Source organism: Carassius gibelio, chromosome A22, assembly GCF_023724105.1.
Source record: "Carassius gibelio isolate Cgi1373 ecotype wild population from Czech Republic chromosome A22, carGib1.2-hapl.c, whole genome shotgun sequence".
Classification (NCBI taxonomy): domain Eukaryota; kingdom Metazoa; phylum Chordata; class Actinopteri; order Cypriniformes; family Cyprinidae; genus Carassius; species Carassius gibelio.
The window spans coordinates 6,915,897-6,931,112 of NC_068392.1; the positions used below are offsets into that span (position 1 = coordinate 6,915,897).

Genomic DNA, 15,216 nt, shown 5'->3' on the forward strand with positions numbered 1-15,216 from the left:
CGGTGCGAATTCACAGGACAGAATCGAATCCGCCCACTGAAGCGGTGCTCGCAGTCCATTGGTCGGAGTGACGTCAGAGCAAACGGTGATTGGGTTAGACGGACTTCAATCATCATTATGACGCCAATGACCTTCCTGCGCGTAATGACGCATTTCAATGCGTCGCAAATCCTCCAGTTTTTTTTTGTATCCTTTTTTTTTTATTTTATTAATCCTTAAAACAATACGCAAGCAATAACAGATAACAACAGAATATATATTAAAAAAAAGTTTTTTTTTGTCTCCGTTTTTTTGTAATAGTTTGAGCCAGCTCTGATTATAATCGTTGGTGCGAGAGCAGTTTGCACATTATATTATAATAATGACTCATAAAAAAAGTACATTTATAATACTATACTTTGTATTATATCACTTTGCATCAATTTTTTTTTTTTTTTAAATAGTTCAAGTTAATGTGAGGGTGTGTCTATAGGAGTGACAGGTTTGACATCGTTCTCTTTGGCTGCCTGCCATCAGTATTTCTCCAGAATAAATAAATAAATAAATATTTTATTTATTTTTTAATTTTTAATTTTTTTTGAAAGTCGCAGGGCCCGGCCGAAAAAGTCTGGGAACCACTGGCCTAGGCTATATATATATATAAGCATGAAAATATATTAATAATAATTTCATTTACTAATAATTTGTTACTAATTACTAATACATGTCACCATTTCATTGACATTATTAATTTTTATATTTTTTGATCCATTTGTTTTGGATTGCAAATGCAAATAATGTTTCAGCATATTAATATAAAAATAATAATACCGGTTATTAATATTTATTATAGGAATAGTAGGTAGTAGTATTTTAAAGTCCGCATGAAATCATGAAATTTACTATTTACGTAACTAGCGCACAAAATCTATCTTTTATCAAAATCTGAACATTTACTTCCGCTCTGGAATGGCATTCTTTTCTGATGACGTCAGTGTGACGGCATGGGCAGAATAAATTAAAATTAAATAAAAAAATTAAATTAATATCCTTAGATATGAAATATTTCCTTTAACACACCCCTCCAACAGATTGCTATGAGTGAGAGACAGAGAGGAGGAGCGCAAACATAAAACAACGCCCTCATTTCAACATTCCGTTTCAGATAGAAATACGTCACTACAATGAAAAAAAAAATCGACAGCGGGTTCATTTATCACTGGAAAAAAAATGTCAAGCTGAGCACATTGCATTGTGGGATGCAGTATTCACACACTGTGCACAGTATGACAGACATGCAGAAACAGAAAGAGTATGCCAGTAACATTATGCTATTTTTAATATATTCATGTAATGCTCCAGTTATGGCATTTCTTAAATGAGTTCAGAAATAATTAATAGTATGCTCAAAGATGCCCTGACCTTCAAATGCAGGAAGTTTGAGCTATTAAATGATTATAACCGTTGGTCTGAAAGCAGTTTGAACATTTGTGATACAATATACAATATAATAATGACAGTCATGCTGCCAGTTCATTGCATGATATTGACTGTGAAGGGCACCTATGGATGCAGACTGCTACTCACCGGATGACCGCCCTGCTGTTATGAGCATTATAAAAGCTAATGTAAACACTGGATGTCACGTGATGTAAAACTGTAGGGTTAGACTGAAGAATGTGGATATGAAACCCTTGTGAAAGCCTGCTCTGTCTGGTTTGCTGTCCTTGTGGGGACTCTAGGTGTAATGGTTTTTATTCTGTACAAACTATTCTATATTTCATCGCCCTACACCTAAACCTACCGCTCACACAAAACTTTCTGCATTTTTAGTTGGTGTGCATTCATAAGTCCCCACAGGGATAGAAAATCAAGACCACACACATATACAAACATATTTACCTAGCTAAATGGGACATTCCATAGGCGTAACGGTTTTTATACTGTATAAATCACCCCTAAATTTAGAGAAAACGTTCTGCATTTTTACAATTGAATATATATATATATATATATATATATATATATATACAAACCGAGGTTTTTAGAGATTTTGTCAGGTTTAGCTCACTTTTTGGGTACAAATTTGTCCCCAAAATATGGTTTAGTAGGTACTCACACACACACACACACACACACACACACACACACACACACACACACACACACACACACATTATAATATATATTATTAGCATATGAACACAACAAATATGTAATGTAATTAGATGCTATTACTTATCTTAAATATATGCACTGAACAATTACAATATTTCTCTTTTAGGAAAGCGTGCTAATATCTTGGGCTGTCTTGCCACCTTGTGGGCAATTTAGAAAGTGACAGAATTTGACCTTTTTTTTCTAACTAGAAAAGAAATGTTTCTGTAGACAAAATGAAAACAACACGGGTTCTAACTGGGCTATACAAAATAATTATTTATAGATGATTACGTTTCCATTTCTAACATTAAAAGGGTTTTAAGCATATTCAAAAATAAATAAATAAATAATAAATTTAAATAATTACATAATAAATAAAATATAACTAATCTATAAGCTAAATATTTAGCATTTTACTATACATTTAATACACTATTACATTGCAAGTAAAAATATTTTTTATAATATATATATATATATATATATATATATATATATATACATACACACACACACAGTATTTACAATTATATATATATATATATATATATATGTATATATATATAAATGTTATATTTGACACACACACACACACACACACACACACACACGGTATTTACAATTATATATATATATATATATATATATATATATATATATATATATATATATATATATTAATGTTATATTTGAAAAATAATGTAAATATTGTTTGTTTTATTATTTAGTATATTTTGTATAATATTATAATGATTATTTTTTGTTTTTGATCATTTCTTTATATTATTTATATGAATAATATTATAATGATAATAAAAGTAATCATTTTTAATGCACGAGATAATTCAAGTGGATTTTAAAAGTAGTATATCTTAAATAAGGCATCTCTAACTCACTGACCCACTCTCACAAACCCTGTGTTTCCTCCACCATCCCACAGATACCAGATATACAGTGTCAGATATCAGGAAACACATGCTCACGGTTAACCCCAGCCCTCGAGGGAAAGCCTGCACTACTGTCAAACCAAAATAAAGTTCAAGAAACCTTCATTAACCTTTTTTCCCCCTCCTACCTCTTAATGGAGAGCTTATATATGTCACGTACATATTATTACTGTATTTTCTAAAGCACGAATCTTTAACCAAAAGAAGCCAAGCTCTGCATAAGTGCGTCTTATCCCACTTCCATCAAGACGAAGCTTGTAGCCGAGTGCTGGCTGTTCGCAATGTTTCCGCCCACATTCAAGCACCGCCCACACATCTGGGTCACACAGTGATCTATCCGCTCACACACACGCGCACACACGGGGCTTCTGTAGGTGCTAGTGACGTTTCTCCTGAGGAACACCCGTGTAGGGCTTCTGTAGATCTAAGAGACTGATGAACGCGCATAACGTGTGTGTGTGTGAAGCGTGGGCGCATTTTTTTTAGCATTAACGTATGAGTGTGACATAAACAGAACAGCTGCTCGGATCAGCTTGATTTTATGGGCTGCTTCCAGATTAAGAACTGTTTTTCAGGCCACCTCTATAAATAAAGTTTTAAGTTGTTAGTTTTTATTTGATTATTATTTTATCTATCTATCTATCTATCTATCTTACACACAAACATGAATGGAATTATCGTCAATAATAATTATTATTAAAAATAAATATTTATATTTATTAAATGAATATATTTATTTTATGTATAAATATAATAAATATTTATATTTATAAGAAAATAAATGTTTATATTTATTTTGTGTTTATATTTTTATTAGATCAAATATATTTGCAGTAAAATATCTGAATGTTGTAAAATATTAGATATTGAATCATTAGTAATACAATATTCTTATATTGTATAATTTATTGTAAATATTATTACAATTATTTGCTGCTTTTGTTTATTGCTGTATTATATGTGAGATATTAAATACAGAATTATAATTTATAAAAAAGTAAATATTTTTATATTTAGTAATATTTTATACACCATTATTATTAGTAAAATAAACATTCATATTTATTTTGTATTTATATTTTATTAGATCAAATATATATTTGCAGTAAAATATGCTGTAAAATATTAGATATTGAATAATTAGTAATACAATAATGTCTTATATTTTATTATTTATTGTAAATACATTACAATTATTTGCTGCTTTTGTTTATTGATGTATTATATGTAAAATATTTAATACAGAATTATAATTAATAATAAAGTATATATCAAATATATATTTTCATATTTAGCATTTAAACATTTTATTATTTATTGGATTAAATATATTATAATTATTATTTGCTGTTTTTGTTTACTTTTGCAAAACTACTGCATCTGGCTTTGCTTTGTTCTCAAAAGCACTTAAATATAGTTTCCTCCCATCACTAAAGTAGTTCGAATGAATGCAAAGTTTCTCAGGGAAACACAAAAGCACTGAAATATAATTTTTTCTCTCATGTCATATATATATATGTCATATATACATGTCATATATAGGCTAAGAAAATAACTAAGAAAACAAACATATAATGAACAATCACAGAGAAGTTTGGTTTTATTTGTAGTACAATTCCACAAAGACAAGATAAAGAATGAAAAACACAACAAATGTACATAGAAAAGACCAGAATGACAGATAAGCACAGATAACTAACGAATAATTTTTTTCTTCAGAAGAATCACAATGTAACAGTTAACGCTTAACGACAGCGAGATACACAACACGCAAAGAATAAGGCTAGAGATGCTGATAACAAATACACAATAAACTTTTCTTCTTAATACTAACATCGAAACTGACGCAATCACAAAAACACGCAAAGCTAATTCTACATATTCGGTATTCTTTAACGTCTAGTTCATCCTCAACGACAAACCGATACGAACAGATGAATGTCATCATTTAACCTAATCAACCAATCTAAGGACAACACAACCGTTTTGTACAAAACTCCAGTATTTCCGTTGAATAACGAATAGCTTAAATAAAAATAGTTACGAATAAGACGTGCAATCAAATAAACAAACACAGATCATGTGCAAAAATGCACAAATACACTCCTAGACAATTTCTGTGTACACCGACTGAAAGACATTCATGTTTTTTGCTCTAAAATAAGAAATTAAAATAATTCTTAAGAATTACAAATCAAAATAAATGGATCTCTAGGCATTTACAGTTAGTTAAGGCCACACAGTTTCAGTACTAAATCCACTGAGCAAACAAAACGCCGGTTTGACTTTGAGGCTCAAGATGTTATCTGGAGTCCTCTGGTTCTGATTTGATGGTCTTCTTTTCCAGAAGCCTTGGCTCCTTCTGAGACCCATTTTCTGAAATGTACAAGTGTCAAATTCAATTCAATTTTCAAATGTATTGGTTAGCTTGCACACAAATTAAATGGGAAAAAAGAAACGCGGAACCAAGTTTCAAGAAACATGTTCGATCATGTGGAAACTTTTCAAATCTTTTCTTCAAACTTGAGTTATAGAATGAGGCGATATGCAAATCAAGCAAAATGTAGCATTACATCACTTGTTTACCAATGGATCCTTTGCAGTGAATGGGTGCCGTCAGAACGATAGTCCAAACAGATGATAAAAACATCACAATAATCCACAAGTGACCCAAACAACTCCAGTCCATCAGTTAATGACTTGTGAAGCGAAAAGCTGCATATTTGTAAAAAAACGAATCCATCATTACGTCGTTTTAACTTAAAATAAAAAAAATCGAAAAGCTCCATAATCCATAATAACGCTTCCTCCAGTGAAAAAGTCCATCCCCCGTAGTCCTCTCTCATCAAAATCCCTGACCTGTTTGTTTAAAGCTGTTTTTTTTGCTGTTTTCTTTTGTAAATGAACTGTGCATATTTCTCTCCTGATTCAGAAAATTTGCTTTTTCACTGGATAAAACAATATTACTGGATCGAGGAACTGAATGTTTAGCGGGTTTAAAATTTAAAAACGTCCTAATGATGGGTTTCTTTCTTACAAACATGCAGCTTTTTGCTTCAGAAGACACTGATGGACTGGAGTGGTTTGGATTATTGTGTTGTTTTTAATCAGCTGTTTGGACTCCCATCCGACGGCACCCATTCACTGCAGAGGATCCATTGGTGAGCAAGTGATGCAATACTAAATTTCTCCAAATCTGTTCTGATGAAGAAACACATTTTCAGCAGATGTTCATTTTTGTGTGAACTATTCCTACGATTCCTACAACTATTAACTACAACAACAACAACAAAACATAACAGAGAATGCTTTACAAGTAAATACTTTTCTTTCTACTTCAAAATCTCATGTTTAACTCAGTGTGTTAATTGGCATTTATTTGTAATTATTTGTGATATTTACTAGCAATTTTTGAATATAATAATCATTTCTACATGCACTTTTCTGGTGCATTGTGTGGTTTTAGTAACTATTTAACAAGAGTGAAAGTGCAATCAATTATCAAATCAGTTCTCATATCATAACAGTTTCAGCATGCTGGAATTTTCTACACATTTCAGCCATTGCCAGTAAACAAACACATAGCGCAAGCGCTTACGCCAAAATAAAGTATGGTACTTTTTAGTGTTTCAAATCTATGTCACCAAATTGACAGGGGAGGGTATTAAACGTATTTTTCAGATATTCAAATCAGTTCAAAAGACCAGTGTGATCAGTAAATGACACTGATTGACATCAGGCTCTGCCCACAATGGGGCGGAAGAAAAAACCCAAAACGTCAAAAAGACGAGTAAATCCACACCCCCTTCCTCTCCTACTCGCAGTGTACTAACGCAGCTTGCACAGGCAGGTAGGAGTTTCAGAGAGAAAGTGCTACCTTCATCGAGGACATTTGCATGCAAGAGATTGCATATATTACCAAAAGTTCTCTGAAGCCCTGCTGATATGTGCGTTACGTTGACACATCAGAGTTTAACGGAGTGGTGTAGGTGTCAATGTGCCAACATGATACTGAGATAAACCTGTGGCAATCCAGGCTAAAACATACATGCACAAACAAGGACCAACAAGAGCAATATTAATCTGTACAACATTTCTCCGCTGGTTCTTTAAAGATTAACGCTCTACCCAGGCAGCATTTGAAGGCTGTTCCAAAAGGTAGGCGGCAAAATTACGCTGCCTTTAGAGATACCACCTTTTGGACAAATTTGAAGGCAGAACCACATGCACTGTATCCTTTGCAGATAGTGTGACAATCCCAGAATGCATTTTGACTAGAGTAAAACTAGACTAAAGTAGAATATGTGCTTTATCTTTATATATTTAGATGACTTGTGAATGACATATGAATGCAGAAATAATTGAATACAAAATATTTTCACAGGTTTGGGGTTGGTAAGATTGTTTTATGTTTTTAAAAAAGTCTCTTTTGCTCACTATAGGCACATTTATTTGATCAAACATGCAGTAAAGAAATTTAAAAACTGTGAAATATTATTACAATTTAAAATAATGGTTTTCTATTTGAAAATATTTTACAGCATAATTTATTCTTGTGATACAAAGCTGAATTTTCCTCATTATTACTCCAGTCTTCAGAGTCACGTTGTCTTTCAGAAATCATTTTAATATGCTCATTTCTTATGATTTTTAAAAATGCTGAAAACAGTTGTGATGCTTAATATTTTTGCGGGAACCATAATAAAAAATTTTAATTCCCTGATGAATAGAAAGTTTAAAACAACAACATTTGAAACAGAAATCTTTGGACACAATGTAAAAATCTTTACTGTCAATTCTGATCAACTGAATTTTTGATACGTTTATTTCAAACTAGATTTCGGGAACAAAACTTAAAGTTCTTGATGTTACATTAAATGTTATTCGCATTCTAGGTTTTTCGAAGAAACTGTAAATAGAATGTTTTCAAAAGAACTAGAGACTTCAAAAGGTTCTCCTATGACATCAGACAGAACACTTTTTAGATTGTTTATTTTTTTCAAAGTGTGCACTATTATTATTTGCATTTATTATGTGGCATTTTCGTTTTATAGCTTCATGTTTATTATTTGCATTAATTATGTGGCATTTTCGTTTTATAGCTTCATGTAAGAGTGTTTGTCAACTCAAAGTTGTGAAGTGTCTGTTAGAGTCTGGTTGTGAGAACTAACCTATGGATTCCGTCATTCTATCTTCAGAGGTTTGTTGATTATGATGTCGTTCCTCTGCGTTCTGTTTGTGATGTCGTTTGAGCTCATTGGCTAATTGCCTGCCCAGCGGCACATCGCTCAGACGCAAGTTTAGGGGTCTCTCACCTGTAATTAAGGATAGAAAGTTGCATAAACTCAACTACTGATATAAACAATTCCAAAAAATGCTAATTTACGGTAAGAGGAGAAATGTACCAGAGAGATGTGAAAGGCCGCTGTTGCAGTGTTGAGCAGTGGGAGCGAGGTATTTCAGTGCCACAGTTGGAATCCGCCAGTCCAACGATTTCAGTCTCTCTTGGACAGCAGCGTCACGCAAGAGCTCCACCTGTTTGGCCAACAGAGAGTCCAGCTGTACCTGAATGTGGAAAAAAAGTGTTTACAAAAAGTTTTCAAACAACTTAGAAACAGACGTTCAAACTAACAATTCAAACAAAAAAAGTTCAAACAACTTTGAAAGTAACTTTAAACCAGAATATTTATAAATATACTGTTGTTCAAGCTAATTTTTAAACAAGATTTAAACAAGATTGTTTAAAAGTAAATTTGAACTAGTTTGAAACAAACTTAAAAGCTCTTTCAAACAAAGTTCAAAGTAAATTCTGATGAAAAAAGCTTTTTTAAACAACAATAGTTTTATCAAATAGTTTTGAAAGTAACTTTCAAACAAAACTTAAAACATTAAAATCACAGGCTTAGCAACTTTGAAACTAAATTTTATCTAAGTTTAAACAAGTATGAAATAAACGTTCAAAGTTCTCTGAAACAACATTTGAACAAAATTATTTTGGAAAAAAGCAACAAATATTTTCAAAAAACTTTAAAACAAAGTTCAAATAACTGAAACCAACTTTCAAACTAAACTTGAAATGCTAACAGACATTGTTTCCAAACATAGTTTAAAGAAAATTAATTGTAGTTCAAATGAATTTGAAATAGGTTCAAAGTGAAACTACATATGAAATAATAATAATAATAATAAAAAAAACATTTTCAAATGTTAAAACAGTTCGATGAAAAAAACGTTTAGAAACTAACTTAACAAGTTTGAAACGTTCAAATAAAACTTTAAACATTCAAACATACATTGTTTTCAAATATAGTTCAAGCAACAAAAAAAACACATTTTAAAAATTGTTTAAAAAACATTCAAATGAAGTCCAAACAAATTTGAAATAAAGTTTTAAAACATTTTTAAACCACATTAAAACAATATTCTTCTGAAAAAATAAAAAAGTTCAAACTTTGTTGAAACTAACCTTCAGACAAACAAATATTCATTTTGTGGTACAGCACTCAAAATACCTGTAGACTATGTCTGATGGTCTCCTCTCCTTTAGATTTGGCGATAGCGAGCTGCTCTCTCACCGTCTCCTGACGCGTATGAAGAACGTGAAGAGCCTCCTGTAGATCGTAGACACCATCCTACGAGAAAGTGAGAAAAAGTGAAAGGGAGGGATGAGCTCATGGACAACTTTCAAAAACATTCACCAAGACAGAAGTGAGAGAGTTTTATGTCTCCATGGTGGATTCATTTAATTGCATCTCTAGTGCAACCATGACATTTGCACAAATGGAGAAAGCTGTTAGCACAAACTGAGTCATCACATCTGTAGTCCACAGTCCCCGAGGAGGCAAATCATGCTGCTTGTGAGATGAACCATCCAAATAATCATATTTTACACTTTTGTAGCATTTACTCTTTCTCCCTAAAACTCTACATATAATCTCAATCAAGGTTTTTCGCACTAAAAATATTCATTATTTAGTTCATGACCATTTTCTGTCCTCTCTCTGAACCCAAAAATGTGCAATTACTCAAGCAAAGAGGTTCTTGATCTTCCTAATCAGTATATTAAATGTGTTGTATGAATACATACAGCACAAATATAAGAGTTATAATAAAGCTGAAGTATTTACATTTTTTTTTTTAAATTTATTTTTAAACTTCTCCTCCTGACAAACAATTTTTGTGGAAACTGATCACAAAACCATTTAAAACCAAAGGTCACGGACATCAAATATAAAGAAAATAGTAAAGCTAAGTAAATATAGTACTTTATTTAAAAAATAAAATTAATTATTAAAAAAAATTCACTTTTTTTTGTTTTGGATGCATAAAATCCTAAAGAACAATTTTTGTGAGTAAACTGTTCATAAACCCATTTTTAAAACCACAACGCTTATTGACCTCAAATATAAAAGATTCAGTAATTCAGTAAATAAATATTGTATTTTATTTTTGAATTTAAATTTAGTATTTAACAAATACGCAAAAAAATCCTGAATAACAATTATTCAATTGTTCATAAAACCATTTTAAAACTATAAAACACCCTGACCTCAAATATAAGTACACAATAGTAAAGCTTTTATATATATATATTAAAATACATATATATATATATATATATATTAGAATACTTTTAGCTATTTAATTTACATTTTTTTAGTTCTTAAATGCACAAATATTATGTGGTAATTTTTAACGTGGTAAAAAAACATACTTAAAAACTTAAAAGGACTTAAAAGGACTTAAAAACACTTTTATCATCAACAATCGTTCTCTGTCATGGCAATGTTCCTGTTTGTTTCTAACCATTATTTATGTTATTTTAACAGATCGGCCGTTGGCACCTTTGAAAGAATCTACACTTTGTGTCACCCCTTGAAAACCTCCGCATTTTCCTTTGAGGTCATCACATATATGTGTGTGTGTGTGTGTGTGTGTGTGTGTGTGTGTGCGTGTCCACGTATGACGTTAGACATAGGCAGAGACAGCCACAGCCATGCGTGGGTAATTCACTATGTACCCACAGGATGATGTCAATTATGTGTTTCAGTCCACTGTGTACTTCTCCGCCTGTGCGGATGAATGATTGCACGTTTGTGTACTAAGCTTTTTCTTTATCCAGAGAACCCCACAAAAACAACTTCCGTTAAAAACAAGCTTTTAATAGCGAGTTAAAATTGATCAGTTTTAATTTAACGTCTTCAGAGCTTTGTTTGCAACGGTGCTGTTGACTTAGAGGCCCCACGGAGCTACGAAAACAATGATATAATTTACTTTTAGATGTTCGCTCATGGGAAAAGCTGTGTGAACGCGACATTTCGGAGTGAATCATGACAGTAATTACTCTCCTGAGATTATTAACAGAGAGAGTGCACGCACAAACACAGCGCTAATTCAGACACAATGGGAAGGCAGCTGGCAATAAATATCATTACAAGAATGCAAAACTAATAAAGAAGTCCCGAGAAAGCACCTGGAGCTCGAAATGATTGCGAAGCTGAGGCGTCTCATGCAAATAGAGCAATCTGTCACAGTGAGGTTTATGAATATGAACTGAATCTACAGAACTTGTTTAAACTTACTTCAGATTTGATCCTCTTGGGAGATGGTTCTTCTTCATCACCGCAGTGGGACCTGAAATGAAGATGTATTTTGAGTTTTATACTTATTTTGAAATCCCATAAACAGTCATTGCGGTAAAACTAGTGTAAGTACTAAAAAGATGGCAATTACTGTACAAACAGATGCTCCTTATATGAATAAATAGAGACCATGAATCAATTCTTGGTAACAATTTCATGAATTAGTGTCTGGTAATATGATGTTTGCGATTGCTAATGTACTCTATACAGCTCATTTAAAAAAGTTCTCATAGGATATTGAACAAAAAATGAATCATCTTGTTTACAAGGTCGTCCAAAAATCGCTCTTTAGAACATGAAGTTCCCTCGCCCAATATTCCTTGCCATTATTTATACAAAAGCAAGCTATTCCTCAATATGTCAACATAAGAAAGTGTTAATAAACGATTTTAAGAAGAATTTAGTCTTACCTGCTGCTCCTGCGCGAGTATTTGTATGTAACTTCGCGTGAAATCTGCCTGGCCAGTGAGAAAAGTTCATCTCTTCGGGTCAGCAGCGATAGATCTTTCATGCACAGCTGAGCGGATGCTTCATTGACCGTTAGCTACACAATAAAATGAAACGACAAAGAAAACATCAATTGTTTAGTAACATTCAATATTTAAAATATAGGTTCCACAAGTGGTTTTCACAGCAAAGCCATAGCAGAACCATTTTTCTTTCCCCAAAGAACCGTCCATCGAAACGTTCTTAAAGAACTATTTTTTTACTGACACGGTTTGTGGAATGCAAAGGTTTCTTAAAGTTCTTAATGGAACCAGAGATATTAATAAAACCTTTATTTTTAAGAATGTCACGAACAACAATTTTTGTTGACCCCCACAGTTAACAATATTGATATCTTATCATTCGATCTAACCAGAAGATTCAAACCAACCTCATGCATCGTAAGCTGCCGCCCGTCCCGCCTCTTAGAATCGAACCGCCCATAGATGGCGCTGTATTTCCGAATCTCCGCCTCCTTCTGCGGATCGCCTTCGCTCATCTCGCAGATGTGGCCGATCATCTTGCCGAGCTTCTTATTGGCGCGGATCTGTTCTTTGACTTCTGCGAGGTCGCTCTTGGGCAACGTTTGGGCTAGTCGCTCTACGCACTCCGTCACGCACTGGACGGCGGCAGAATCGAGTGCATCGAGAGTGTCGTGAGGTGAACACGGAGAACAGGCTCCAGATGGAGATAGGCTGTGCTCGCTCTCGCTTCCCCAGAAACGAGTCTCGCTAGCCCCTTGCAGCGGGGAGCACCCTGGCGTGCCGTCCCTGCTTAGATCCAGTCTTCCAGGACTGGGGCTTGTGGGTAATAACGCCCTGGGAACTGCAAGGTGGTTCTGTTGCCCGTTGCTGTTGGAACTTTCGGGTAGCTTGTACACTGGTATACTGCAAACAGGAAGAGACGTCAACGGTTGGTTGAAGACGGAAGGGTTGGTGACCCAATCCCGCAGAGCCTTCTGGAGTCTCCGAACGTGAAGGGGTTTGGTCGCCATTCCGACAAGGGCCATGATCTCGAGGAACTCTTCCTCACCGGCCTCACAGAGCTGTTGCACATCGTCGCCGCCCTGCTGGATGAAGGCTTCATAGTAGCAAAGCAAGTTTGCCTTCTGCAGGATCCGATACAGTTGCAGCTCACCCAAGGAACGTGGCAGCAGCACTGACATGACTACACATGCAAACACAGAGCAAAACATAGCATCGTCATTCCTAGTAAATGTTTCAAGCGTGAAACAATGCTCGCCAATGTTATTTATTTCCCAGGACACTCACACTATGAATATCACACCACATTTAGTCTCCAGTTGCAATGTTCTTTTCTATACACTCTTCCAAGAGTTCACACTTACATATAATAAATAGAGTAAAGGTTAAGTGTATCTGGTGCGCTGTCCCAGGGGAGTGCTCCGAGTTTGGAATTTGGCCCGAACCCAGAGTACATTTTAGCAATCTAAAGATCCTCTTCCCACTACAAAGAACCTTTACAAGAATGCAAAAGTTTAATGGATGTTAAAGGTTCTTCATGGAACCATCGATGCCAATAAAGAATCATACGTTTTTGTGTAAAAATCATTTGTAAAGCAGATGTATTTTTTGTTTGCAAAAGAGAGTGACAACATCACTCTTAAAAATAAAGGTTCTTTAGTGGGATCAGTGGTTTGATGAAGAACCTTTTACAATCCACGGAACATTTCCATTGTACAATAGGTTCTCTATAGTGGAAAAAGTTCCTCAAATTATTACAATGTTCTTTACATTAGGTTTTTTTTTTTAAGGAACTGTTTACCGAAAGGTTCTTTGGAGAAACCTAAAATGGTTCTTCTATGGCATTGCTGCAAAAACCCCTTTATTTTTAAGAGTGAAGAGCATTTATCCATCCATAATTATTAAGATACTCATTTTGGAAAAAAGGTCTGCCGAAACTTTTCGGAGGGAATATATTATACGGACTGCACAACGCTACAGTGTATAACAACAAAATAATAAAATGTAAAAAGATAAAGTAAGAAAAAAAAGATTGATAAGTCTGATCAATATATATATATATATATATATATATATATATATATATATATATATATATATATATATATATACACACACACACACACACACACACACACACAAACACACACATAATATCCATTCGGACAGTCACATAATGTTTATTCACAAAAAATGCAAACTTTCAGTGCATTCAAAGCTCAAATTCGATAACAAAACCCTGTATCCGCATAAAAATAAATGTTAAAAATATTATATAATTTTTTTACATTGAAACCCTATACACTTTCCTTTTAAGTGCTTATTTAGCAGATGTTTTTATTCCAAGTGACTTGAGTTAAATTTGTTACAGGTACAATCCACTTGGCACAACCAGGGTTTGAGTGCCTTGCTCAAATGCAACTTTTTGACTGGATCTTTCAACATTACACCACATTTAAATGCAATTGAGAATAGGCTGTCACATACAAGTTCACACTTGCAAACACAGCTCCACAAAATCATGGACAGGTTACAGCAAACTCACCTGAGAAGATCTTAAAACTATTGCTTCACAAGCACCTGGGAATCTCTACGAAATCAGTGTATGCAAATAACTCGGATATTAAATCTATATACACAACTCGCTCAAATCAACACGCTTTGACCGTCTAACTTCCCCATCTGAATAGCTATGTATGACATGTTTATATTAGTCCTCGGGTTCACGTACCTCTCTTTCGCATCTGGTGCGCGCGACTGCTCCCGGTGCTCGCCGCGGTCTCGAGGCAACGCTCCGCCTCTCGCGACGGAGAGAAAGTGCGTTGAAGGCTCATCGGTGCTGTCTCTCTCTCTCTCGCTGAGTGTATCTGTCTCTTGTGCGGGGATATTCCGATGTAAGCTGCATTGCTATCTCACCCCCACGCGCCGGCTTGACGCAAATCCTCGCGTGGGCGACGCTGCGCGCGTGGGACGGAATACCGAGAGAGAAGACCAAACGGTCGCACACTGCAAACACAC

At 34.1% G+C, this 15,216-nt stretch overlaps 1 protein-coding gene across 2 annotated transcripts; it reads right to left on the reverse strand.

Annotated features, from left to right (window-relative positions):
* Positions 1–4,668: 4,668 nt before the first annotated feature.
* nab1a (NGFI-A binding protein 1a (EGR1 binding protein 1)) lies at positions 4,669–15,216 on the reverse strand. 2 transcript variants are annotated; one of them, XM_052538643.1, is made up of 8 exons: positions 14,930–15,216; positions 12,606–13,381; positions 12,139–12,272; positions 11,669–11,720; positions 9,599–9,718; positions 8,492–8,651; positions 8,258–8,401; positions 4,669–5,462 (listed from the first exon to the last, which is right to left on the reverse strand). In XM_052538643.1, the coding sequence occupies exons 1-8, from the start codon at positions 15,030–15,032 to the stop codon at positions 5,389–5,391; spliced, it is 1,563 nt and encodes a 520-aa protein (XP_052394603.1). In that variant the 5' UTR covers positions 15,033–15,216; the 3' UTR covers positions 4,669–5,388. The 2 variants fall into 2 exon arrangements, with proteins under 2 accessions (XP_052394603.1, XP_052394604.1); XM_052538644.1 differs by lacking the exon at positions 14,930–15,216 and adding an exon at positions 14,744–14,915.

What these genes read in the sequence shown, in the direction of transcription:
- nab1a (XM_052538643.1), bottom strand. Translation starts at nt 15,032, where the DNA reads ATGAGCCTTCAACGCACTTTCTCTCCGTCGCGAGAGGCGGAGCGTTGC. An exon ending in GCACCAGATGCGAAAGAGAG is followed by an intron (nt 13,382 to 14,929) that starts GTACGTGAACCC and finishes TTGCATGTGTAG; the next exon opens with TCATGTCAGTGCTGCTGCCA. An exon ending in CCATCAGACATAGTCTACAG is followed by an intron (nt 8,652 to 9,598) that starts GTATTTTGAGTG and finishes TTCCACATTCAG; the next exon opens with GTACAGCTGGACTCTCTGTT.